At 34.8% G+C, this 27,677-nt stretch overlaps 1 protein-coding gene across 1 annotated transcript; it reads right to left on the reverse strand.

The window, feature by feature from the left end:
• Positions 1 to 255: 255 nt before the first annotated feature.
• LOC114283771 (disease resistance protein At4g27190) lies at positions 256 to 27,677 on the reverse strand. Its single transcript, XM_082914566.1, has 4 exons — positions 27,642 to 27,677; positions 27,140 to 27,229; positions 939 to 4,580; positions 256 to 585 (listed from the first exon to the last, which is right to left on the reverse strand). Exons 2-3 carry the CDS (start codon positions 27,210 to 27,212, stop codon positions 967 to 969), a joined length of 3,687 nt encoding a protein of 1,228 aa, XP_082770692.1. The 5' UTR covers positions 27,213 to 27,229; positions 27,642 to 27,677; the 3' UTR covers positions 256 to 585; positions 939 to 966.

Here is a 27,677-nt window from a genome sequence, read left to right on the forward strand (position 1 = left end):
TAACTTTTTGGACATGCCTTTGTTTCTTTTAGGTTACCAACAATTTAGGCAGCTATTATATTTTCAAATGAATAAATAGAATGAAATCACATGCAACGAGAGTTTTTAAACTTCTATATTAGTGGATGGAGATAAAAAAATTACCTTGCAATTGTTTAAAAAAAAAAAAAAGAGTCGGCAAAATCTATATATGAATTTAGCCTTCAAGGAAGACTAAAACCCTGGGTATAAACATGTATTACTTGCCAAAACAAATTAAACAAAAATATTGATAGATTTCAAATAACAAGAAATACAAGAACATCAGATACAACACTTACAATAATTACTGTTACTGTCACATCCACACAAGGAGATAAAAAGTAGATAAAGCATCGCATCCCAATATTGTATTTGAAAACATGAAGGCAAGCAGCAATAATGCAAAGAAACTAGCCTACAAGCTATGGAGTTTTAATCTGATCAGTTTTCTCTGAAGATATATTGGTAATTACATCTACAAGTTCCTAAGCTTGAGCTCCTAAACACCACCGGATCGATTGTCCCAATCTCCTGCCACAGGGGCCTTCATGAGGCTTTCATAACCTGTCACTCACCAGACAAATGGAAAAATTGACAAATAATGTCAGAATAACAAAATAGGTTAGTATCATGTTTCAGATTTGTAGTGAACCTAGTTTATTCAAACTGCTTGTAAAAGTTTAGCGAAAAAAATAAAACAAACAAACATGGCTGAGTGAATAAAATTGTTTTTCATGGGTAGGGTTCAATTAGGCAGTCATGCACGGATTGTTTATTTAACTAAGCTTGTGTTGTGGTTGCAATCTAATGGCACGTCTAAACAGAGAACACAGACTACTATTCGTTGATTAGGTCTTTGAGGGAATGGTAAATAATCTCTCTATATCTCATAAATGATAAATGATATGAGAAATTACCTGACTGTTGAAAACCATTTGCTCCAGGTTAGTGTGAATATATATCTTTAGCTAATGGGCCCATCGAATCTTCATCAATTTCAAATTCCTTATAAGCTGGAAAAGTTTTGTTCCTCCACTTTAATGCATCCCACCACTCTTTCTCCCCTTTGATCTTCAAATTATCACCAGACACTTCCATGGCATGCAGACTTTTGAGCTTTGGACAGTTATAAACAATCAGACTTTCTAATACTGGACCAATACTTAGGCCACCAGAAATAGTAACCAATTCAGGTAAGTCAAGAAGTGACATCTTCTTCAAGTTTTGGAGAACATTACCAGAGGATTTGAAGTCTGACAATTCCTGACTTACCAGGCTCCTGACTTTGAAGCAATCTTCAACTATAAGCTCTTCCAACTTGACGAGATTACCAAGTAAATTTGGGGTGAAAATAGTAATCAAATTGGGACATGTGTGCAATGCCAAGTACCTCAGATTGGATAGACAACCCTTGTCAATTTGGCCTTTCCAAATACTTCGTAAATTCTTCATGTAATGAATACCCAAGTATTGTAGCCGTTCAAACACAGGTTTCCCCCACCGATCTTCACTATCTCCATCAATAATGGTTTGAAATTCATTGCATTCCACTAGCAAGCAAAATTTGAGTTGAACCATATTTTCATTCCCGAATTCAGACAACGTCTTAGCAGTATAATGGCGATCAAGGAAAAAAACAGAGGCATGCTGGAGTGCCTCGGTAATCCCACTAGGCTTGCCCTCACCATTTATGTAGTTGAGGCATTTCTTTGATTTTTCCCATTTCTTGAATAATTCCCCAACTTCACGTGGTAGACGGAATATGATTCGCCATGGATGATGGCCAACAGTGAATCCAAATTGAGACAAATCTGGATACATAACTTGTTTGTTATTCCATTTAAGTTGCTGCAGTGATTCCACTGATGGCAGATACAACCTGAGTATTTTCAACTTTTGTAAGCTACTCAATTCATTCAGTATTTCCTTCACATTAGCATCCCACACATCAACATCCCACTGGTCGGCATCTGGATTCACATCAATGCTTAATTCATTCAATTCCGAGAGTTTTGACAACACCTTTGTTGGGATGATCGAATCCATCTGCTTTAATTCTTCGTAGCGGTTTGCACATCCACAAAAAGAGACCCTGAAGCACTTCAAACTGATTAATTGTCCAATTTCTTTGGGTAAATACATTAATTCAGTTCCTTCAAGATCAAATTCCTCAAGCATCCCAAGTTCTCCAATTTGGGGCGGCAACTCCATGAGAAGTTCACAACCTTTCAAACGGAATGTATGAAGTAAAACCAACATGGAAATAGAAGGTGGCAAAGATTTGATGCTAGTGTAGGACAAATCTAGAGAATGTAGGAGAGGCATGTCTTCAAAAAATAATCGAGGAATTTCCATCAGATCATAGTTCTTATGTAACCACAACTTTGTGAGGATTCGGCATTTAGGGTTCTCCGGAAGCTTGGATAATTTGTTATCCATCAAGTAAATCTCTCTAGCATTATTCCACTCTTCAATCTTTGGTGTCTCAACCAATCCTAGTCCCCCTTGCTTTAGATAGAGGCTTGGTAGATAGGGTATAAAATACTTTTGCAGTACATTTTTAGTTTCCTTTCGCATCCGGACTTCATTTACCCCAACATTATTCTCTAGCAAGAAGGAATCGATAAGATCTTCAAAAATAGCTTCTCCTTCTTCACGTTTTCCTACTAAACTATTTGAGACCCAATTTGATATTGGCAAATCTCGAAATCCCGAGTTCTGTGCACAAAATTTAATGCAATGCTTTGTTATGATGTCCTTCTGATCCCAAACGAGTTTTAACACATTAACCATGACTTCAGAGGACTGTGATGTTAATTGGTGGAGTGCAAGTTCCCACACACCAATATCAGTCACATCTTTCAAGGCCCTTGCAAGAAGAATGATTGCAAGTAGGTGACCGTGGCATTCTTTCACTAACCGGATGGCCATTTGTTGGATAGCAGAAGAAAGAACAAGTGATGCGCCCACGTTCCAACAGAACAGGTTCCAGGGTAACAGATGATCATCCATTCTGATCTCTAGATCCACATCCATTATCTCATAAACTTTTTGAGATTGAGTTGTGAGAACTACGAATCCATGATCAGGGATTTTTAAGTTGTATAGAGTATCTATTGGCCCATCCAAACAATTCACAAGCAGCAAGAAGTCGTCAGGTAGGAATTGAAGTAGCTGTTCCTTGAAAATCAAAATGTCATCAATTTGACGAAATCTGGCAATCTGTTTAGCAATGTTCTGCCTAACCTCTTCGTCACTGTGATGTCTTGAGACAGAGAAGCAGAGGACGATACTACATTTGGCTTGTATCATCGATATATCTTTCAGTGCTTTTGTTACTTCCTCCCTTCCGCTCCCTGAGATCCCAATCTTTCGAAATATTCCATCCTGAAAGCATTTGGAGACCTGGCGAATAGCAGAATCAATAGCCAATTGCAACATTTCATCTGGCGCTTCAAATTTACCACGCGCCTGACTTGTTAACCCAACCTCAATTCTGTGTGTCAAACTCTTACCTGACCTTGCCGTAATAACATCAGCTTCTTGAGGTAAATAACCCACCACATGAAAATCATATCTATCCAACATTCTTTCGACCTCACGAATAAGAAAAATCATCTTCTCGCCTAATTCATGTCCATGTTCCTCATATATGTCATCTAATAGCAAAGCTTTTATTTCTCTTCGTAATTGATTCATATCGGAAAATCGCCTCCTGAGAAATACAGGGTTAAAAAAATCTTCATCTGGTTCTGGTTTCATAGGATATGACAAGATAAAGTGTAGGAAGTCCTTTTTCCTTGTCAAAATCTGAGCTTTTCCTATAATTCCTTTCCCATCTTTTGCTTGTGGGCTGAAGGTATTCTCCAAGATTTCCATTTCCAAGGCCTCGTCCTCATCCTCATCCAATAGAGTTAAAGTTGCTTTTTCAGTTTCCATGGATAATAATTCTTCTTCTTCTTCTTCTTCTTCTTCTTCTTCTTCTTCTTCTTCTTCTTCTTCTTCTTCTTCTTCTTCTTTATGTGGTCTTGCCATTGCTTTGAACAAAATGTCTTTCAGCTTTTTGATCCGCCTATGTATGTATACGAACAAAATGACTATCAAACTAAGGGTGTATCTCAACAATGGCACTATGGACATACCTAGGCCAACTACAATAAACCATGCCATAATTGCCGGTACCAATGTAAGTATGAACATAGTGGCCATAACGGCTACGTAAGGAAGCACCGTAGTGATTATTTCCATAAACCTTCCCGCTTTGAGCAAAATGTCACTCTCACAAGAGGCCGTAACCACTAGTAATCCGATCACCAACGCCAACAGCAGGATGTTCATAATTAACAATTCCATGAATAATTGTTTTTCTGTCAACAAAATATCTCCCCGAGCAGAAACCCATGCCATCATTATGACCATTAAGAAAACCAATAGCGATTTGCACACAGAAACAACCTGTTTCTTGAAATCTGCTTGAGTGGGCATTGGGGAATCTACCAAACATTTACTTACAATCAAGACCGGTTTCTTGAAATCTGCTTCAGTGGGCATCGGGGAATCTGACAAACATTTACTTACAGTCATACTCGAGTCGACCATGAATGTTTAGTGGGTGTTTGATAATAATAATAATAATAATAGAGGTTTGTTTAAAATACAATTTGCCCCCTATGATTTTATAAATTACATTTTGTCTTAAGAAATTTCTAATTTCATAACAAATAACCCCTTTTATCAATAAATCATCAAATCAACTAACAGTTTTTAATGATATTAGAAATTTATTTTAATTAATAATTCAAGTAACTTAATTATTGTATAGTAGAGTAATTAAAAATTTCATTTTTTTAGTTAATTCTGTTAAATATATTTTTTTTTATAAAATGATATTTGTAATTTTCCAAACCACATGGAGACAATCCGTATTTTAAATAAACCTCAAGGGATATATTTGTAATTTACCCTAAGAAAAAATATAAACCCAGAAAGCTTGCCATCAAATTTGTCTAGAAAAAGTATATAGTGGCAACGATACTTACATATCTAGAAAAAGTACTCAAAAATTTATTTAGAAAAGTACATCTACGTATCACACTCATTCTAAATGTGATTCAAATTTATCAACTTCAAATCTACATCACTCATCACTCACTTTCGGGATAGAATTCAGGGCACAAATTCATGGTCCATAGCATTTCCCATGTGGTGGAGATTGAAATTGATGTGTTATGTGTCGCGATCTTAATTTTTTTAAGTCATTATTTATTATTATTATGATTATTATTATCTTATTTTATTTTTAATTTTATTAATTGTGTAGTCGCATGAGAATTTAATGTATTATTTAATTATATATAATTAATCTAAATATTTATATATTTATATTTGTTATATAAAAAAAAAGAGATGTTATATATATATATATATTTTAATCTTATATTTATATTTATATATATTATAATTATGTTGTATTATATAATATTATAATAGTTTATTAGGTTATGAGGGCTAGAGCCTAGTGAGAAAAACGAGAGCAGGCCCAGCGGAAAGGAGAGAAGAGAGAAAGAGAGAGAGAGAAGAGAAGAGAGAGACAGCGCGGAAGGTGGAGAAGAGGGAGAAAAAAAATTATTTTGGTGGTTCTATTAATTTTCAAGTGATTATTTGATCTTTAAAAAAATATTGTGAGTACAAAATTTACTTTCTTTTATTTATATTTAATTTGTTATTTTTATTTATTTATTTTTATTTATTTGATGTTGAATTGATTTCATATTTGCATGTAAATGATTGATTGATTTTAGGTTAATTACATTAATAGTCCCTATAGTTTGAGACTTGTGTCACTTTGGTTTCTAACTTTTTAATTGTGACACATTTGACCTTGAATTTTGAATCTTGTTCCAAATAAGGACAATTGAAAATATCATTAGATTTTTCAAGGGTAAAATCGTCAATTTAATAAAATATAAACTAATTTGACAAAAATAAATGTCAAAAAATTATTTTTATTTTTTTAAAAATTATTTTTATCCACTAATGATAAAATTATGTAAAATTAATAAAAATTACATGATTAATTTTTTAAAATTAATTTTATATGATCATCATCTAAACACATAATAAAAATTAATTTGGTAAAAAAATAAATAAATGCCTAAAAGATTTATCAATTTTACATAATGTTATTTTTAGTGGGTATAAATAATTTTTTAAAATTCAAAAATATTTGTTTGACATTTATTTTTGTCAAATTAGTTTATATTTTATCAAATTGACAATTTTACCCTTGAAAAATCTAATGATATCTTCAATTGTCCTTATTTGGAACAAGATTTAAAATTTAGAGTCAAATGTGTCACAATTGAAAAGTCAAGGACCAAAGTGACACAACCCCCAAACTATAGGGACTATTTGTGTAATTTGCCCTTGATTTTAATTATTTTGATTAGTTATGTATGTAAGGTTTAGGATTTTTAGATAATTGATTGATTTTAATTATTTTGTTTAGTTGTGTATGTAAGGTTTAGAGTTTTTAGTTGATTAATTGATTTTAATTATTTTGATTAGTTGTGTACGTTAGGTTTAGGGTTTTTATATGAATTTATTTTATGATTGTAATCACATTCATTATTATATGAAATTAAAATTAATTAGGAACCCATAGATAAATTCTTTGTACTCCACAATGACTCCATGGATTGTTGTTTTATTTTAGTGTTGGTGAGAAAGAGTATAAAAAAAAATGAGGATTATGAGATTTATTTGAATGCCTTAGGCTTGACATTGTTATGTTTGTTCTCATGAGTGAGATGTTTTGTATATGTATATTGTTGCCTCGTTCTCATGAGTAGACGAGTGTTTTGCTTTACGCGCGTACGTATATGCTAACCATTCGGGGAGTGTGGGTCAAACTCGGGACGATATCCTCGTACAAGTTTGGCTTCGGAGCAGTATTAGGTATACGGGAGGCACATGGGATATATGTGTAGGGCGGAAGTGATGGGCCGAAATGGTGGAGTTAAGGTACAAGGAATTTAATCATGAGTTTATTAGTATAGTGTGAATTGTATTGATTTGTATATCTTGAAAAATAGTAAACGACCTCGATAAATTATGAAATTTGAGAAGAAGCATGCAGACGTGATTCTAGACAACTTTTGTGTATAAACTTTTTATTAAAAAGATCGATTATAACTTATAATCGGATGATCTTGATTACAGTAGTTTTTATTCATTTTAGCAATGCAGATTTTAGAAACTGTTTTAACCAACGAAACGAGCTCATTTTTATTGGTTTCACGCAAACTGAAGTAAAACGTTATTCTGCACACTTTTCATGTTTTGACCTTTTCCGAAAAAAATCATCTTAGGGTAGTTTTTGTTCGTTTTCAGTTTCAAATTTTTCGATTGAATTCCGTCTAGGTTCTTTTATCAAGTTTTTCTCTCAACCTGTTCAGTTTCTGTTAAATTCGTTCACATTGTCTTTTAGGAAATTTGATTATATACAACTTTAATTCTTTGAGATTTAGTCAATTCAAATTATTTAAGCATGAAACAGTGCATTTTTATACTTCTTTAGCAAGTTGCTTATGATTAAATTATACTAGCTTTTTTTTTTTTTTGCAGGATGGTGGGTCTTACTAATTTTTTTGCAAGGCTGACTCACCATATTTTTATTTCTATTTTTTTTATTATATTATACTCAATTTAGATTTCGTTGTGTACAGGCAAGAAACTAAATGCCACCATTTCTCGGGAAACTACTGATTTGTCTCAGTGCGAACGGAACTATTTGTCTTGTCCCGTAACAAGAATTAAATGTATTTTGTTTGTGTCTGGTGGACACGTCGGTGTTAAATTTTGGACTCATACCAGTATACCTGTATACTGACCCGTTTTGTCTCTTGGCAACTCGAGTGCGTTCTGTTTGAACGCAATCAAGCTTCCTTTGTAGGATTAGTTGGGGCTACGGTAGTGACGTGGAATTACTATAGTTGTTGGACTTGTCGTTTGGACTTCTTTTGTTTCCTTGAGCTTAGGGTTGATGTTAGTTTATGTATTTATTATTTTTTTATGACTTTAGTATTGGGATAATTTGGCATGGTTCGTAACCATACGTTATTTAAGTTATTTTGACTACATATTGTTACTTTAATATTGGAGGTATTGGTTAGTTATGAAATTATGGTTGATAGTTTGGTTGGCGTTTAGTTTTTTTTCTTTTTGTTTCACCTCTAGAATTTGGATGATCGAATATTGATTGGGATTTAGTCCTAATTTAATATTTAATTGTCTAAATTTTGGGGCGTGACATTATGAGTCATATCAACAATGAATCTAGTCTAAACAATTCAAATTATGAATAATTTTTTAGATATTTTTGTAAGTTTGTAACATTGCTGCGCTAAAAAGTCAATTTTTGTTTAAAAAGTCAAAAAACCACCAAGTTATTTTTCATTGGTTAAAAAACTAAATATACCATCAACATTGTTCACTCAAAAAAAAAAAAGAAAAAAAAAAAAGAAGACATTTTTAACAACTTTCCAAATACATTAATAATAAAAACAACTAAAAAAATTAAAAAGTAAAAAATCCACTAAAAAAATCAACTCCAAACTTACCCTTAAACAAGCGGCCTTCTCCACCGTCGACCTTCATCTGTTCAAACTTACCCTTAGACAAGCGGCCTTCTCCACCGTCGACCTTCCGGCTAAGCTTACCTTTAGACGAGCGGCCTTCTATACTTTCGAGCTCCATTCGGCCAAATTACCGTCAAAACTATAAATAATGATAAGGATATCAATAAATAAATAAATAAATAATGGGTTAATTACATTTTAAAGGGATTTTAGGCCAATACCCCCTCATTAGTGAAAAGGATAATCTAAACTTTTTTAATTTATAAACCCCTTGGAGAAAAAGCGCCTCTTTCATCAAGGGCAAATAAATTTGTTTTCATTTTTTTTTATAGACAATCTTACGCCTAGTAACTACTTTTATATTTCAAACTTTAAAATAATATAACTTTTGATCTATATATTGGATTTTAATAAAATTAGTAATTTTAGAATCTTCTCGTCAAGATCTGTTAAACAAGATTTATGTTGGCTATAAAATTCTTTAAAAAAAATCATAATTTTTTTCCCTGTCGAAACTAACGTCAACAGTCAAATTTTACTTACTGTGAAACAGAGTAAAATTTTACTATTTACGTCAATTTCGACAGTAATTTTTTTTCAAGAAAAATTTCATATCAACCAGAAAATCTCATTGATGGAATAGCAAATCTGTGGCTATCTCCTTTGTTCTGGAAGGTAAAGCTTCTGCTATTTGTCAAGCTTGTTTAATGGCTCAAGCAAAAAACCTTTTGAACAATGAAATTGAAGGTGATAATCAGTCTGTTATCCATCTCTATGCTTCATAAACAGTCCCTCCTTGGGAGTGCAAGGGCATTATTCATGATATCAAATGTTTCGCTTAGCAAGGGAAGTTGTCCTTTCGTTGGAGTCCTCGATTGGCAAACATGGCAGCTCACTAGACAACCCAATCCTATCTTCGAGGGGTTTTGCCAATTTCTTGGACGTCTTCCCCTCCCCCTGGCTTATTGTCGGTGCTTACTTTGTAATTGCTTGGTTTCTAGTGTAATGTTTTTCTCAAAAAAATAAATAAATAAACCTAGATGTTGTTTGATAGATCCTGATGACATAATTCTAAAAATACTAATTTTATTTAAAAAATAAACATTTAGATCAAAAGTTATATTATTTGAAAGTTTAAAATATTAAATTAGCCCCTAAGGATATTTTTGTAATAATGGCGTATACTAGATTATTCAAGAAAAATATTTTGTATTTGTCCTTAATGTATTAAAGTTTTATGAGTAAAATTCATTTAAACCCTTGTGGTTTGACAGTAATGTAGGAAAAATGGTTTTTTGGTTTGAGAATTGAATGAGAAATTATCTCATAAAATTGGTCTCATGAATGAGAGATTGAAAATAATGATTAAGCATATTATACATGGTCTAACCATGAGAGACACATAGCCTTCATAGTGTCTTAGACCATGAGACACACATGGCCTAACCATAAGATACACATGGTATTGGAAGCCATGAGATACACATGGCCTTGCCATATATGTCTTGCCATAGATGCCTTTATAAGGGCATGCTCAACATTGTGAAGAAACATACAAAAAATAAGCTAAGTTCTCTCCTCCTCTTTTCCCCATTATGTATAGAAGGAGAACATCTTCTTTGGTTGGAATATAGGAATTTTTAGCTTTCATATTATAGTCAGTTTGCTCCTACAATATATTATTCCTGTGTGAGAGAGTGCTGCCATTGTCAGTTTGCCGGAGCTAAGCAGAAGGTGCTTCTGCGTTAACAGGTTCTAAACCGTCGTATCCTTGGAGATAGACGCCGACATATCTCCAGCACCCATGGTGAGGCGGCGAATCTGTTTTAAGGAGATTGTTATATCACACAGGCTTTCGTTTGCTTTCTTTTCTCATTTCAGCATTTTAATTTGTTAGATGTATTTTTGTTCATCAAGAATCAAGATGTAATTTCCCATGAATTCTTGTTCTGCGGTTTTTCCAATTTAATTTACCGTGAATTTATTTATTTTATTTAATTCACACAATTTGTATAACAATCTTAAAATAGATTTTTCGTTTCTCATGGAATTAACAAATAGAAGGCCATTGTTTCATATGTAAATTCATATACAAAATGTTATGTTTTAATTTTTCAATTTAATAAGAATGCTTTTTATCTCTAGCATAATTTGCATGCTTATTTGGTTCTACTATAATTTTATGAGCATGATTCATGGTTTCCTACCATGCTTTGCAAGCCTTTTTATTTTATAATTTTATAATATAATCTACATGCTCATGAGTGCTTAACTTTTTTTTTTAGTTAAAATTGACATGCTAATTAGGTTCTACTTTTCTAGTATAATATACATGTTCATTATTTTCTAAATTCTAGTTTAATTCACATGTTTATTAGATGCTAGATTTGTAGGATAATTTGCATGTTCTTCCTTTTCTAGATTTTAATTTATGTTACATGCTTATTAGTTTCTAGAGTTGTTTGCATGATTTTATTTCTAGAATTATTTACATGTTAATTGCTCTAGAATTATGTGCATGTTACAATGCCCTATTCTTCTCAGTCAAATGGCATTGCAGAGCGGAAAAATAGGACGTTGAAGGAAATGATGAATGCAATATTGATAAGTTATGGGTTGCCACAGAACTTGTTGGGGGAAGCAATTCTCTCTGCAAATTACATTATAAATAGTATACCTCCGAAGAAAGTAGACAAGACTCCATATGAATTATGGAAAGGCCGCAAACCTTCTTATAATTTCCTACGAATGTGGGAGTGTCTTGCAAAAGTGATGGTACCTACACCCAAACGGGTTAGGATAGGTTCGAAAATGATGAATTGTATATTCATTGGTTATGCATAGAATAGTAGTACATATACGTTTCTTGTGAACAAGTTGATATTTCAAATATACACAATACCATTATGGAGTCAAGGAATGCATCATTCTTTGAGGACGTATTTCCTTGTCAAACCCGAGGAGGGGATCAAAGTGCTGAGAAGGAACTTGATGATGATCCTAGTGATAGTGATCAAGATGAAGAAGTAGATGAGCCAAGAAAGAGCAATAGGGCAAGGACTTCCAAGTCCTTTGGTCCGAACTTTTTGACTTATATGTTAGAAGGAGGACCTTGAACTTTCCATGAAGGTGTGACTTCATCTGAAAGTCCTTTGTGGAAAGAAGCGATTAAAAGTGAAATTGACTCTATCTTATAGAACCATACTTGGGAGTTGATTGACCTACCCCCAAGCAATAAGGCCTTGGGGGGTAAGTGGATCTTTAAAAAAAATATGAAGGTTGATGGGTCAATTTATAAGTACAAAGTTAGGCTAGTTATCAAAGGATATAGGCAACGAGAGGGCCTGGATTATTTTGATACGTATTCACCTGTGACAAGGATAACATCCATTCGCATGGTGATTGCAATAGCAACTTTACATGGTCTGGAGATGCATCAGATGGATGTAAAGACAGCTTTCTTAAATGGAGATTTAGACGAAAAAATATACATGGAGCAACCCAAGGGGCATTCAGCTTCAGGACAAAATAAGAAAGTTTATAAGCTTGTCAAATCATTGTATAGTTTAAAACAAGCTCTTAAGCAATGACATGAGAAGTTTGACAACGCTATGTTGTCAAACAGGCTTAGAATCAATGAGTATGACAAGTGCGTATATGTCAAGGACACTGACAGAGGTTATGTCATTTTGTATCTATACGTTGATGACACACTCATTGTTAGTAGTAATGATGAAATGATTAGAATTACCAAGAGACTGTTAAAATCTGAGTTTGACATGAAAGATATGGGCCTTGTAGATGTAATTCTGGGTATTGAGATTGCCAGAACATCTAGTGGTATTGTACTTTCTCAGTCTCACTAGGTTGAGAAGATATTTGAGAAATTTAAGAAATCAGATACGAGTGTGTCTTAGACACCGGTAGACTTGAGTCTACATTTGACCAAGAATAATGGTGAGAGTGTCTCTCAACTAGAATATTCTCGGGTCGTTGAAAGTTTGATGTATCTGATCAGTTGTACAAGGCCAGATATAGCCTACTCTGTTAGCAAGCTTAGTAGATACACAAGTAATCCAAATACTACTCATTAGATGGGCATTATGCGGGTGTTGGGGTATCTCCGCTACACCTAGGATTATGGGCTGCATTATACCAGATACTCAGCGGTACTAGAGGGGTATAGTGATGCTAATTGTATATCTGATATAAAAGACTCCAAATCCACTAGTGGTTATGTGTTTACCCTCAAAGGGGCAGCTGTGTCTTGGACGTCTTCCAAGAAAACATGTATATCGAGATCAACGATGGAATCTAAGTTTATTGCTTTGGGTAAAGCAGTTGAAGAAGCTGAATGGCTTCGCCAATTCGTTGAGGATATTCAACCTTGGCTGAAACCTGTGCCTGTTATCTATATTCATTGTGATAGCCAAGAGGTGATTGGGCGGGCACAGAGTAATATATATTATGGAAAGTCTGGACATATCCGTTGTGGACATAATTCTACATGAAAACTACTCTCTAATGGAGTTCTCTCTCTAGACTATGTAAAATCTAAGGAAAACATTACGGATCAGCTAACCAAAAGGTTAACTCGAGAGTTAGTAGAAACATCGTCAAGAGGAATGAAGTTAAGGCCTTTATCTAATGTTACTAGAACGGAAAACCTAACCTAGCTGATTGGAGATCCCAATATCTAGGTTCAAAGGGATAACCTAACTGCGTTCAATGGGTGAATCACTGAAGAGGTAAATCCTTTTGCCATTCCTTTATTCACTGAAGAGGTTAAGCTAATGCTTTTAATGACCTAAGTGATGCGAATAATTAACTGTGGTATAACGATACACCTTATATAAGTCACCGATGTGAGTGCAAAGTGGGGTTGCTTCTTTAAGAATTGACAAAGCTGAATTTTTTAAAAACACTCACTGAACCAGGCCAGCGTTCCAGGGCCATACCAGACACGCCAGTGAGAATAAGAACAATGGTTGGAGTAACTCTTATGTGAAGTCTATTGTCTTGGTTTACACAAACGGCAGAACAGTTCAAGACATCACATTCACTGGTTAGCCAGCAAACCCGATAGGCTTTCACTACGAAATGTTCAAGGCCAACAGTTACCTTTTCTGATGCAGGGTTAGTTTGTGTACTCTCTCTCTGAGTCTTTGTTGTTAATCGCTACCCGTCAATTTTTATTCGATTAATTTTTATTCATGTGGAGAATTGTTAGAAAAATGGTTTTTTGGTTTGAGAATTGAATGAGAAATTGTTTCATAAAGTTGGTCTCATGAATGAGAGATTGAGAATGATGATTGAGCATATTATACATGGTCTAACCATGAGAGACACATGGCCTAACCATGAGGGACACGTGGCCTTAATAGTGTCTTAGACCATGAGACACACATGGCCTAACCATGAGGTATACATGGTATTGGAAGCCATGAGGTACACATGGCCTTGCCTTATGTGTTTTTCCATAGATGCCTTTATAAGGGCATGCTCAACATTGTGAAGAAACACACAAAAAATAAGCGAAGTTCTCTCCTCCTCTTTTTCCCATTGTGTATAAAATGAGGCCATCCTCTTTGGTTGGAATACAAAATTTTTTGTTCTCATATTATAGTCAGTCTGCTGTTATGATATATTATTCCTGTGTGAGAGTGCTGCCATTGTCAGGTCGCTGGAGCTAAGCAGAAGGTGTTTCCGCGTTAGCAGGTTCTAAATCGTCGTATCCTAGAAGACAAACGCCAACATACCTCCCGCACCCACGATGAGACGACGAATCTGTTTTAAGGAGACTATGGTATCAGGCAGGCTTCAGTTTGCTTTCTTTTCGCATTTCAGTAGTTTAATTTGTTATATGTATTTTTGTTCATCAAGATGTAATTTCCCATGAATTCTTGTTCTGTGATTTTTCCAATTTAATTTACCATGAATTTATTTATTTTATTTAATTCACACAATTTGTACAACAAGTAAAACACTTTACCCCCCACTAAATTTTAAAAATAGCCAATTATCCCCTTATGATTTTGGTCGTTTTGTAATTTACCTCCCTTCTGTCAATATTTTTGTCCAAATTGACAGAGTTTATACCTCACGCTCCATAAATTCAAGTTGACAAGAAAGTAAATCAATTTAAAAGGACATGTAACGATCCAGAATTTTTCCCTCTGCTTGAGCAGGGGAGTTGACGCTTGAGCGGACTTGAGAGGTTCCCAACATTTTTGCAGACGGTCTGAAATTCTGAGAGTTGTGAATTCCCGCTCAAGCATGGGAGTGGTCGCTCGAGTGGACAACTTTGTTGGTCTGCGCGCGCTCGAGCGTGGAAAGTGAGATTGCCCTTGACAGTTTTATTACTGCATTTGGAACCTCCTTATTTTATTTTGGGGTATTGATTGAAGTGGCAACATAATGGTAAAGTAAGAGTGAACCAAGAATTTAATTCGGATAATTTTTTTTACGAACAGCCGTCACTCTTTTGCCCTTTTCTTTTTCCACACTTTGAATTTGAATGTGAGGCTAGAACCATTGGAAAAATTATTTCTGGGGCTTCGATTTGGACATAAGAACGACCTAGAACGGAGTCCGAATGAGAGAGTTATGCCCGTTTGAAGTTTTAGAATCTGTGCTGGAAGCAGGTACGCTCGAGCGGTAAAATCGACGCTCGAGCGGATTACGCGAATTCAGCAAGTTTAAAGGCGGATTAAGCGAATTCAGCAAGTTTAAAGGCACATTTCTAGATCATTCTTTGCATTTTCCATTTCCTTCCTTCTTCCTCTCACCTTAGGTCCGAAAACCCTAGGTTTTTGACCTCAAATACTCTCCATTCTTCTAAGATTTGGGAAAGATCCCTTACAAGAAAGTGAAGAGGCTTGAAGCTCAACATTTTCTACCAATTGGAATTTGGATTTGTGAAGGAATCTCATCAAAGCTTTGCTCCTTGCTTGATTCTTGAGGTAGGGGACCTAGTTCTTCTGCAATACTTGCATTAATAGATAGATTTGTGGTATTTTGATTATATAAATACAAAATCTACATTTTTGAGCATATAGTGTTATATCATGGAATTTGGGGGATTAGGGTTTGAAGTGTTGGGGTTCTATTGATTGGTTAAGATTATGGATTATGAACCTTAGGTGGATAATCAATGAAAAAATTGGAATAAAAAGTAATGGTCTAAGAAGTTTGAATTTTTCTTGAAAATATTAATTTTTCTTGAAAACCCTAAGTTGATTCATGATGATAGTTAATGATTTTGCCCAAATTGAAAGTAGAATCATGAAATTGAAAGGATAAATTATATATATACAAGTTTAATTAGATTTTGGAAGTGTTTGAAAATTATGTTAAAAATTAGCGAATGAACCTTTGTTATGGGCATTGTAAATCATGCTATAATATGAAATGAAATTCGGGAGAAAAGAAGTGTTAATGATATGGATGATATAAACTTGGTTACGGAATGTTGAAGTGGGATTCAAGAATTTATCTTGAATTATGTTGAATTGCAAAATAGTGTTGTTAAATTAAGTTGTGTTGAATAATGTTGAATTGAATTGTGTTGAACTATGAGGAATTGTGTTTGAATCATGTTGAATTGCGTTGAGTTGAGTTGTGTTGGGTGTGTTGAGTTTGAGTTGAGTTGTGTTGGGTTGGGTTGTGTTGAGTTTGGGTTGAGTTGTGTTGGGTGGTGTTGTGTTGGTACCCGCACAGGAAGTTGAAAAATGGTTTTCCAGTGCCCACGATCGTCCGTATAATAGTCGGTAAATGTGGAGGATGGTTTTAAAAATTGAAGAAAAAGGTTTTGGGGGGCCCACGTCCCGCCGTATAATAATCGGCAAATGTGGGGGTGGTTTTGGATTAAAGGTGCCCAGTTGCCCTGTCTAGGCTTTTTGCTAGACGAATGTGGGAAAATGTTTTTGGATGTCCACACAGTCCCGTCGTATAGTAGCCGGCGAAAGTGGAAAATGATTTTTGGGTGTCCACATAGTCCTGTCGTATTATAGCCAGCAAAAGTGGAAAAATTGAAGGTTTTTGAAAATATTTTGGGTGCCCACATCCCGCCGTATAGTAGTCGGCGAATGTGGGGAATGGTTTTAAAAAGTTGAAAAATGGTTTTTGGAAAAAAAAAATACGATTTTTGGAAGAAAATGGCTTTCGAGAAAATGATTTTTGGGAGTACATTTCCTGCCGTATAGTAGTCGGCAAAAGGTAGAAAGTGTTATGAATCGGGTGCCTGCTATCCTGCCGTAGTAAGTCGGCAAAAGGTGGATTGTGTTGAGATGTGTGTTAAGAAGTGTGTTGAGTTGATGATGTTATTTGTGACTTGTGATGAATTTCTGAAATTGCATATTGATGTGTAATTTGGTTCAAAGAGGAAATGTGCATATACATTATTTGTAAAAAATGAAACTCAAAAATGGGTAAGGGGATTATGGATTGGTGACGGTGAGCTTAATGAATTAGTTGGGACCATAAAGATAAATTATGAGTGTTGTTCTGTAAATAAATTAGGGAGCTTGAACTTGAAGTTATGGAATTCTAAATAAATATAATGAGTAGAAAGGAAGAATGAAAGACAAAGAGGAATATTAAAAATAGAAATTAAATAAGAAATATTTTGGAAATTGGTTAATAATTTGTAAATGATGTTGTTTCTCAAATATGTTTGTTTTATAAGGATCTATGGTTTTCTAAAGTTAATGGATGACTTTAATGGTTGAAGGTTTTTCTTAAAAGTGTTTGAATGGTTTTTGAGAAAAAGGTACTTTGCTTATGATATTTTGAAATTATAAAATGTCACCTTACTATATGGTATCACCCTGCATACATGATCATATCTATCGATGTGTTTGTTATTGATTGAGAACTATGAGATTCCTACTGCGGCGATGATGGCAGAGAGGTGGTGGTGTTGGCTAGTAGAGGGACGGAAGCGATGGAAAAGGGTTTAGGTCTGGAGAGGGGCTGTCGGCGAGGTCGCCAGTGATGGTCTGTTCTTCTTCGTCTCTCTGGTTTCTTTTTCTTTTTTTATTGAAGTTTTGCCCCAAAACGACGTTGTTTTGAGACACTACAGGGATGCACTATAGGATAACCCTACAGAGGATTTGGACTCATGCTAGTGTGGAGTGTAATATCAGTGGTGTTACATGCACCAATTAGTATACCAATTAATGTACCAACATATACTTGGACATTGCCACTTCAAAACTATGGACCTACCCATTATACAAATTATAAAAATCTAAAACCTCTAAAATTATGTCACATCATCCTTTAGTACACTAATTAATATATCAATTGGTACATATAACTTTATTCATGTAATATTGACACTATATTCAAACCATCCAATAAAAACAAGACATGTGACTACCCACGACAACAAATGCATGAGGACGTGGAAATACGGGTGGCAATAGAATATGGGAGACAACATGGTACTCGTAGCAACATGCAGAGTTGAGTCAGCAAGGAGCAATTAAATCCAACACTACTTCTCTTATCTTTTCTTTCCGGTAGGAGTAGCATAGTCACAGTCCTTGTTTCAACTAGAATTTCCACTAAAATAGTTTATTTTTACAAACCTCGTTTGTGATAGATTTTTTGGATTTTTTGACTTTTGTGAGAAAAAAAATGAAATGATTATAGTTTGGATGTGACATTTTGTCATATTTGACTAAAATAACTAATTTTGTCTTATATGGCCAAATTATCCCAAACGGGCATGCCAAATGGAGCTTCATTCTAAACCAAAAAAAAAAAAAAAAAAAAATTCATCTCATAATAACCAAAAAATCAACTAAAATAGCCAAATTTTTAAACGAGGCAATAGAATTTGATTTCCTTGTAGATTCACTTTTAGCAATTTATTTACTCACACTTCCATTTCGAAGTAGGAGTAGCAAGGTAATATACTTCAACTTGTGATTGTGTTATTCAATTAATTAATTGCAATTTCTCTTGTCTTCATATCTCTTTCTTAACCTCTTTCTTAATTAATTTTCCTTGCAAATTGGTTATGAATTTGATACTCACTATGAAAATTCTCTTCATTGAGAAAAAAAGAACCTCTACATAACCGTCTATTAAGTGTTTGGCTTAATATTAATTTTATACAAATTTTTCAATCCTTATTAATACGAGCTCAAAATTACTTTTATAACTTTCAAAAACAAAAAAAGCCAACAGTTGTGTTCCTTACACCCAAGGCCAATTGAGTAAGTGGAGCGGTTTGAGAATGAATTCGAGACGTGGCACTCAGGGATGTCCTGAAGATTCGAGTGTGCCTTGTATGCTTGGATCTTAAAATGGATTTGATTTGGATGTCAGGACTGTAGCCATTTTCCCTTATTTGGTTTTCTACCTTAAAATACTGTGTTATTTTTTGTATTATTTTATGGTTTATTAATTCAAAAGGTTAAAAGTGGCAAATCAATCATTTAAATCATAATGTTTAAGAAATTGGCCTATTCACCGTCTTCTAGGCACAACTGACTTAGACTTCAATATTTTAATTTTAATTCATATTACACTTTTTTTTTTATCAATAATTTGTTAGTCGTATAAATAAAAAAATAATGTTGTCATCTCTTTTACATTGAAATATATATTTTTATTTGTTTATCCTTATGTTTTCAAACCATCTATATTAGTTCTCGTCACTTTAAAATAATTAAAAAAAAGTCGGTGTAATTATATCCAAATTATAATATTTACTATATTTTTTCCAAATATTAGAAGAAGTCAGTGTAATTGTAATTTATACCCAAAAAAAATAAAAATAGATATGGATAAATGTATTTGATGCCAAAATGTACCAAACTTATTCTTTAAAAGACTAGATTTCTCTCATTTCCATCATCTGGACTGAAGGGTGCTATCCGAGCTCGTAGAGCCTATCATGGGATCTGAATAATTCATTTTGTAAAGCCTTGCGTGTATATCATCCATAAAAAAATTAGATTAATCCTACATTTATAACCCATTCATTTTGTCGCATTTGTACCCAAAAAAAATAGATGGTCTATTTTTAAAAACACATTGACCGTTAATTTTTTTGAAGGCAAATTTGATAAAATGAAGGTGTTACGAATATCGGATTTATCTCATTTTTTTTTTTAATTTAGGGGATACAAAGTCCTTTAGTCGAAAGGAAAGGGACCAAACTCTAAGGAAACTTAGTGGTGGAGAAAGGAGGTTCAAGCGGTAGTAAAGACGAAAAAGGAGTACTTTAAAAAGTGGCAAAAAGATAGAACTGAGGAAAACCTTAAGAGCTATAGATTGGCTAAAAGGAGGTCAAAAAAGTAGTGAGAGAGGCTAAGCTGAAAGTCTGTGATGACCTATATACTAGACTAGATAGTAAGGAGGGAGAAAAGAGAATATACAAACTTGCTAAGATAAGAGAGAAAAACAAGAGATTTTAATCAGGTTAAGTGCATCAAGAGTAAAGACTCTAAGGTGTTGGTGAAGGATGGAGAGATTAACGAGAGATGGAAGAACTATTTTGACAAGTTGTTAAATGAGGAACATGGAGGAAGGTCAAGAGGGGAGGAAGTAGCTAGTAATAAGGAAAACCAAGACTACGGGTTGTATCGCAGGATTAGGAACTTTGATGTAGAGATTGCACTTAAGAAAATGAAATCAAATAAGGCTTTAGGACTCGATGATATCCCTATTGAAGCTTGGAAATGTTTGGGTAAGAAAGGAGTTTCTTGGTTGACTAGATTATTTAGCAAGATTTTGTTGACAAAGAAAATGCTAGAGTGAAGGAAGAGTGTTTTAGTGCCAATCTACAAGAATGAAGGAGATGTTGATTACAGAAACTATAGAAGAATCAAGCTCATGTGTCATATAATGAAAGCGTGGAAGAAAGCAATGGAATGTTGGTTGCGAGCTATAATAAAGGTGTCAAAGAATCAATTTAGATTTATGCTTGGAAGGTCAACAATGGAAGTGATCTATCTTTTGAGGAGAGTAAAGAAAGGTATAGAGAAAAGAAAAGAGACATTCATATGGTTTTTATTGATCTTAAGAAATCAGATGATAAAATGCTTCGGGATATAATCTGATGGGTGTTAGAAAAGAAAGGGGTGACAAAAGATTACATTGATGTGACTAGAGACATGTACGAAGGTGTGCTAACCACTATGAGATCACCTGTTGGAGAGACAAGTGAATTTCCAATTACTGTGGGGTTACACTAAGAATCGACCTTAAGTCCTTATCTTTTTGTTTTAGTTATAGAAGAGTTGACGGGAAATATTCAGGATGATGTGCCATAGTGCATGCTCTTTGTAGATGATATCATGTTAGTGGATGAGACTAGAGAATGAGTTAACACTGAGTTGGAAACTTGGAAAGAAACACTTGAATTTAAAAGATTTAGGATAAGCAAAACTAAGACATAGTACATAGAGTGTAATTTTAGTAATAGTAACAAAGGAAACAGAGGAGAAGTAAAGATTGAACACCAAGAACCACTTAAGAATGAACATTTTCGTTATTTAGGATTGATTATCACAACAGCTGGGGAGATTGGAGCAGATGTGGTTCATAGAATTAAGGTGAAGTAACTTAAGTGGAGGAGTGCATCTAAGTACTGTGCAATAAATGAGTACCCACTAGACTAAAAGAAAATTTCTATAGAACAACTATTAGACCAACAATGTTCTAAGGGACGGAATGTTGGGCAAGTAAGAAACAACATGTAAATAAGATAAGTGTTACTGAGATGAGGATGTTAAGGTGGATGTGTGGAAAGATTAGAAAAGACAGAGCTATGAATGAATATATTCGTGAATACGTAGAAGCATCACTGATCGAAGATAAGCTGAGAGAAAATAAATTGAGATGATTTGGTCATATGTAAAAGAGACCAACAGAGGCAATAGTACAGAGATACGATACAATGACAGTAGAGGAAAGTGTTAGGGGAAGAGGCAGACCTAGATTGACGTGGGCTAATGTAGTAAATAGAGATATGAATATTCTTAATTTGACTAACTGAATGGCCTTGGATAGAGTCGAGTGCAAAAGAAGGATTCATGTAGCTGACCCTATTTGATGGGATTAAGGCTTGGTTTGGTTTGGTTAGGGGTTACGAATATCAGATCGATCTAATTTGTTTTTTTATTTTTATGGATGATATATATGCATGGTCCAATAAAATGAACGGTTTGAATCATAGAAACCAGACCCGTGATAGACCCCATGAGCACAAACAACACCCTCCAATCTAAATTTAAACTTAAGGGAAGCCCAATCCTTCTTTAATTTTTTTTTAAATCTGCACTTACTGCTAGTTTGTATAGAATGAAAAACCATGCTGGTTTACGACTTACATACTGGAATAATAAGAATTTGTTTGGGGTACACTAAAATAACATATTTTTTCACATCATCTCTCTACTTTTTTGCGTATCTTTTTTGTAAAATGTTAAAAAGTACACTTATTTAAATCATTCCAAACAACCCCTAAATAAGTAACAAGTTATTGAGCTAAGCTGAGCTGGAAGAGTCAACAAGAGTTAGTTGTAGTTAGTTGAGATGAAAGAGTGAGTTAGTTAGTTAGTGGAGATGATAGAGTAAGTAAGTTAGTTAAGCTGTTAATCTTCTAAAGAATGAGTGGGAGTGAGTTAGTTATCGTTGTGGAGATGACATGATAGAGTGATTGAGTGAATTAGTTAATCTTTTCAGCTAGAAGAGTCAACAAGAGTTAGTTGTAATTAGTGGAGATGATAGAGTGAGTGAGTTAGTTAATAATGGAAATGATAGAGTGACTTTGTTAGTTAATCTTCTTCCTTTCTTTGTTAAAGAATGAGTGGAGAATTGGGTGGCTTAGGTGAGTGGAGGAATCAATGGCAATGAGTGGAATTTGTCCTAGCTCTTTCGTTTCATCGTCTTCTTCCGTTCTTTGTTAAAGAATGAGTGAGAATTAGGTGGCTTAGATTGACGATTGGAAGAACTAATTGGCAAATGAGCAGAGAGGCCGTATTTCTTACGTTATATAATTAAGCTTGAGTGGAATGAGTGGAGAGGCCCTTGCATTCCTTGTATTATATATTATTGAAAGGTCAGATTGAGAAATGGACCGTTTGTACTAAAAAATGTGATAGACCCTCCAAGACCCAGCTTTGATATCATATTAAAATATCCAACTCAAAATCAATTGATGATCCTTGCATTATATTAATCAAGTTTGGGTGGCTTATTTTGATGATGTGAGTTTAAGTATAACAAAATTGTGTTTTCAAGTTCTCTTTCTTGCTTTCATATTTATGTATGCATATACATATATATATATATATATATATTTGGAGTAAATTACATTGATAGTTTTTACGTTTTGTCCTGTGTATCATCTATGAGAATAATATTAGTATAGTCTATATTATGTAACTATTGTTTCCTATTTATGATTGATTTAGGTTTATTATTTTCTATTTAGGATTGGTTTAGGTTTATTCTTGTTTCCTATTTAGGATTAGGTCTAGATCTGCTATATATATATATATATATATATATCAGATGTACACATTGTATTAAAACACAATTGAATATACAGAAGTTCTTCAGAATTCTTACATGGTATTAGAGTCGTCTCTGAGCCGAAACCCTAGAAATTGACTCTGTGTCGTCTTCTTCATCAGAATCTCACTGAGTCGTAATCATAGGTGCTCTTCTTCATCGCAATCGTCTATCGAAAATCAGCCCTCTGGTTTTACCCCTCTGAGTTGCAAATTGTAGAGCACCAAAATCGGGATTGGTATTTGCGAAGTTCTCTCTCTCTCTCTCTCTCTCTCTCTCTCTCTCTCTCTCTCTCTCTTTGTGGTCATGTTCACGAAGTACGAAGCTTTCTTATCGATGTTCTTTGATCGATCAAAGTTCGCTTGGCTCTTGCATGACCTTCATTCGTGTTCTCTCCCTAGTTTAGTCACCGAAATCTCGATTGTACCAGATCTGTTAGCATCGAAATCGCGACCATTCAGGGCTGGAATCGCGACCAATCTGGTTCATAACTCCTCTCGCTGGTTTGTGACCTTCAGATGCGACCTCCGTCAAACACGACTTCAGCCTCAAGTTCTCTTGGCTTCAGTCTCTCTCTCTCTCTCTGCTCTAATTTGGTTCTCTTTGATTTGGTTCTTTATTAGACTGTTTCCTTCGGCTTCAAGATTTGGTTCTCTCTGATTTGGTTCTTCTTTGATTTGGTTCAGTCGCTCTCTCTCTCTTCTCTGATTTGGTTCTTCATCATCAAACTGATTCCTTCGGCTTCAAGAACATATGATTATTATATTTTGACCCCCACTGGTTATTATATTTTATGCTTAAACCCAAACTCTTCTGGTTATTATACTGTGATTTTGGATTTATTTTATCCCTCTGTGTATTACCCTTTAACCCCTAGTTTGGTTATTTTGTTCTATATAAGGTTGATTACACTTGAACCCCTCAGCTTTCAGGTTATTATGATGTATCTGGCTTCAAATGAGTGTGCTTTCTGTCATCAGAAGGGCCATTGGAAGTATCACTGTCCCAAGAAGGGACGTATACCTGCCACGTCTTCTCAGCAGTCTCAAACCCAGTCTCGAGCTCCTCCCCTAAGTACTTTTCGTCCCTTCGTCAGTACCACTGCATCTGCTCTGACTCCTGATCCTGACTTGGCTTCTTTAAGGGCTCAGATTAGTCAACTTCAGTATATACTGTCTACCTCCCAGCCCCCCCTGTCTACTTCGGTTGTTTTCTCTCTTTATTCAGGTTTGCTTGGGTTTTCTTCAAGTATCTCTTCGTCTGTCTAGATTTTTGACTCTAGTGCTTCTCATCATATGACTCCTTATCTCTTCTTAGGTATTTTCTTGGTATTGAGGTAGCTTCTTCTCCCAAGGGATACTTTCTCTCTTAGACTAAGTATGCTAATGAGGTTATTCATCGTGCCGGTCTTGCTGACACTAAGATTTCTGATACCTTCATTGAGCTTAATGTAAAGCTTAACATTACTGATGGTGTTTTTCTGGATGATCCTACTTTATATCAAGAGCTCGTGGGTTGCTTAGTTTATTTGACGGTTACTCGTCCTGATCTTGCCTATGTTTTTCATGTGGTTAACCAGTTTGTCTCTGCTCCTCCCTCCACACATTGGGCTGCATTGGTTCGGATTCTTCGCTATCTCTGCGGTACTATATTTCACGATTTACTATTGTCCTCTACTTCCTCTTTGGATTTGGTGGCCTATGCTGATTCTAATTGGGCTGGTGGTGTTACTGATCGCAAGTCCACGTCTGTTTCTGTATGTTTCTTGGCGATTCCTTGATCTCTTGGAAAAGCAAGAAACAAACTGTTGTTGCTCACTCTACTGCAAAGCTAAGTATCGTGCTATGGCTCATGCTACTGTTGAAGTTGTCTGGTTTCGTTGTCTTCACTCTGATTTGGGTGTCTCTCAGTCTTTTCTGACCTCCCTCTATTGTGACAACTGCAATGTTATTCAAATTGCATATAACACTCTCTTCCACGAGCGGACCAAGCACATTGAGATTGATTGTCACTTTGTTCATCAGCATCTGTAGTCTGGCTCTATCTCGCTTCCTTTCGTCTCTTCGACTCTGCAGCTTGCTGACTTCTTTACCAAAACTAATACCACTGCTCGGTTTCAGTTTCTTCTTGGCAAACTCTCGGTGTTCTCTGCCCAAACACCTTAAGTTTGAGCGGGGGTGTGAGAATAATATTAGTATAGTCTATATTATTTGAATTTTATTTCCTATTTAGAATTGGTTTAGGTTTATTGTTGCTTCGTATTTAGGATTAGGTCTAGAATTACTATATATATCAGATGTATACATTGGATTAAAACACAATTGAATATACAAAAGTTCTTCAGAATTCTTACATCAGCTTGGTCCATATGCTGAAGATAAGAGTTGGGGATGGGTGTAGCATACACTTCTGGTCTGATAAATGGCACATGAACACCCAACTGAAGGTTGAGTTCCCTAGATTTCACAACCTATCAGGCGATAAGAATGGCACACTGAAGGACTATGTTCAAAGAAGACAGAGCACAGGGGTTTGGGCTTTTTTCTTTCAGAAGGCCTCTTTTAGCATGGGAAGAGGAAGAAGTTGATAGGTTACAGGGTTGGCTGGGTTGTGGCCCCCGAATTTCCCTGATGCTCTACATTGGGATGCAGATCCATGTGGCCAGTTCACTGTAGCATCAGCAAGACAGTGGTGTGATACTAATAATGGACCTAGATTGCATGTGTCGAAGTTGTGGAACAATGTAGCACCACCTAAAGCCCAATTTTTTGGGTGGCTAGTTTGGAGAGGGAGGCGAAAACAACAGATTTTCTACAAGACTTGGAGTAATTAGAAGTAGTGAGGAGTTTACTTGTCCATTTTGCAAATCTGAACCGGAAACGGGGAATCATGTGTTGTTACTCTGTCCAGGTGTGTGGAGATTATGGTCTGAGCTATTGGATTGGTGGGGAATTTGCTGGGCAACACCAACAAGTGTGGAGGGGCTGCTCCGGTGGTGGATGGGAGTTATACTCAAGAAAAAGGAACATCTGATCTGTAAATCATTACCGATTGCACTACTATGGTCAGTTTGGAAAGCAAGAAATGACTGTTTTTTTAATGGAAGTCAACCAGATTATGCTGAGATAGGGGAATTGGTGAAGGTGAGGGTGGCTTTGTGGGCAAGATCAAGTATAAAAGGGTTCCATTTTACAGCTCAGGATTTTATTTCAAATTTAGGGAGTGTAAGACATTGCCTGAAATAGGTGTTCTACTGCTACTTGCTACCTATTTTGGCTCACGTCTACCCTGCTATTGCGGTGTGGTGGTGATCTGGTGTGACTTTGGGGTTACTGGAGCTGGGTGGTTGAGTTTTTATTGGTGCTTTGCAGTTGGTTGGCTTTTCACCAACTTGGTATTGTGCTAGCAAATGATTGGGAGTACAAGTTGGTGCCAACATAGTTGTGATGATCTTACATTCCTTTATGCTGTTTTCACTCACTTTCCTTTATTGATGTTGTATGTGTATTTTGTACTATGCATTTCATAATTAAGTTATTTTTTTGTTGATAAAAAAAAAAAAGTTCAGATTTTATATCAATTTGGTCCAATTGATAAAGTGGTCAGAATTTTTGACGGAAAATAATTATTAAATTAATTGAGATTAATTCACTGAGTTGAACAAGTTTATAATTTGACTCTTAAAAGTAATGAACATCCCTGCTTATTTACGTATTTTTTTATAAAAAAAAAAATGCTAACTGTTTGAACTGAATTGAAATAAAATCATAAATTTAGAGTCAAAATCAAACCAATTAAAATTACAAAAACTAAAATGACACAACAAAAAGTATAGAAACTACCAGTATATATGCTTTTGTTTTTTAAATTTAAAATGTCCTAGATCATCACTGGAAAAGAAAATTTTTCTATAAAGATGATATGTAGACAGCCAGAACCATTACCTTTTTGAAGTTTATGCAACACAAATGAATTTTTCGCAGATGATTGAGAAGTTGGTGCTTTCGCGCAATCCATCCATTGGTTTGTTACATCTGCAGCAGCCGAGTTTTTATTTATTAACATACACGGAGATTGAAACAACATAAAATTAAATAAATAAATAACTGTATTTGAGCAGATTATTTTGATTGGAAAAAAAAAAAAAACTAATCCTGCAGATCCAATTAAAATTCCGAACAAGTATCTAAAGGGTATCCAACCTTATTAATATTTTTATTGAAACAAATCAAAATAGAGCCATGATATTGTTGCATGTAACAAAGCAGTAAAAGAAAGGTTGTATTTAGATCATACATTTGGGGATGTTTTCAGAAAAAAAGGGAATATATTACTCAAATTCATGATCTAAACAAAATCCAAGGATTTCTGAAACTCATACGTTCAAAGCAAATATAGATACTGAGGAATCAAACTTGTATGTCTGGCCTTGAATATCAATATTACCAAGCAAAGCGAACTCTCTTGTGTGAGACACTGAAA

The sequence above is a fragment of the Camellia sinensis genome, chromosome 2 (genome assembly GCF_055761805.1).
Source record: "Camellia sinensis isolate YWXY chromosome 2, ASM5576180v1, whole genome shotgun sequence".
In the NCBI taxonomy this organism is placed as follows: Eukaryota; Viridiplantae; Streptophyta; class Magnoliopsida; order Ericales; family Theaceae; genus Camellia; species Camellia sinensis.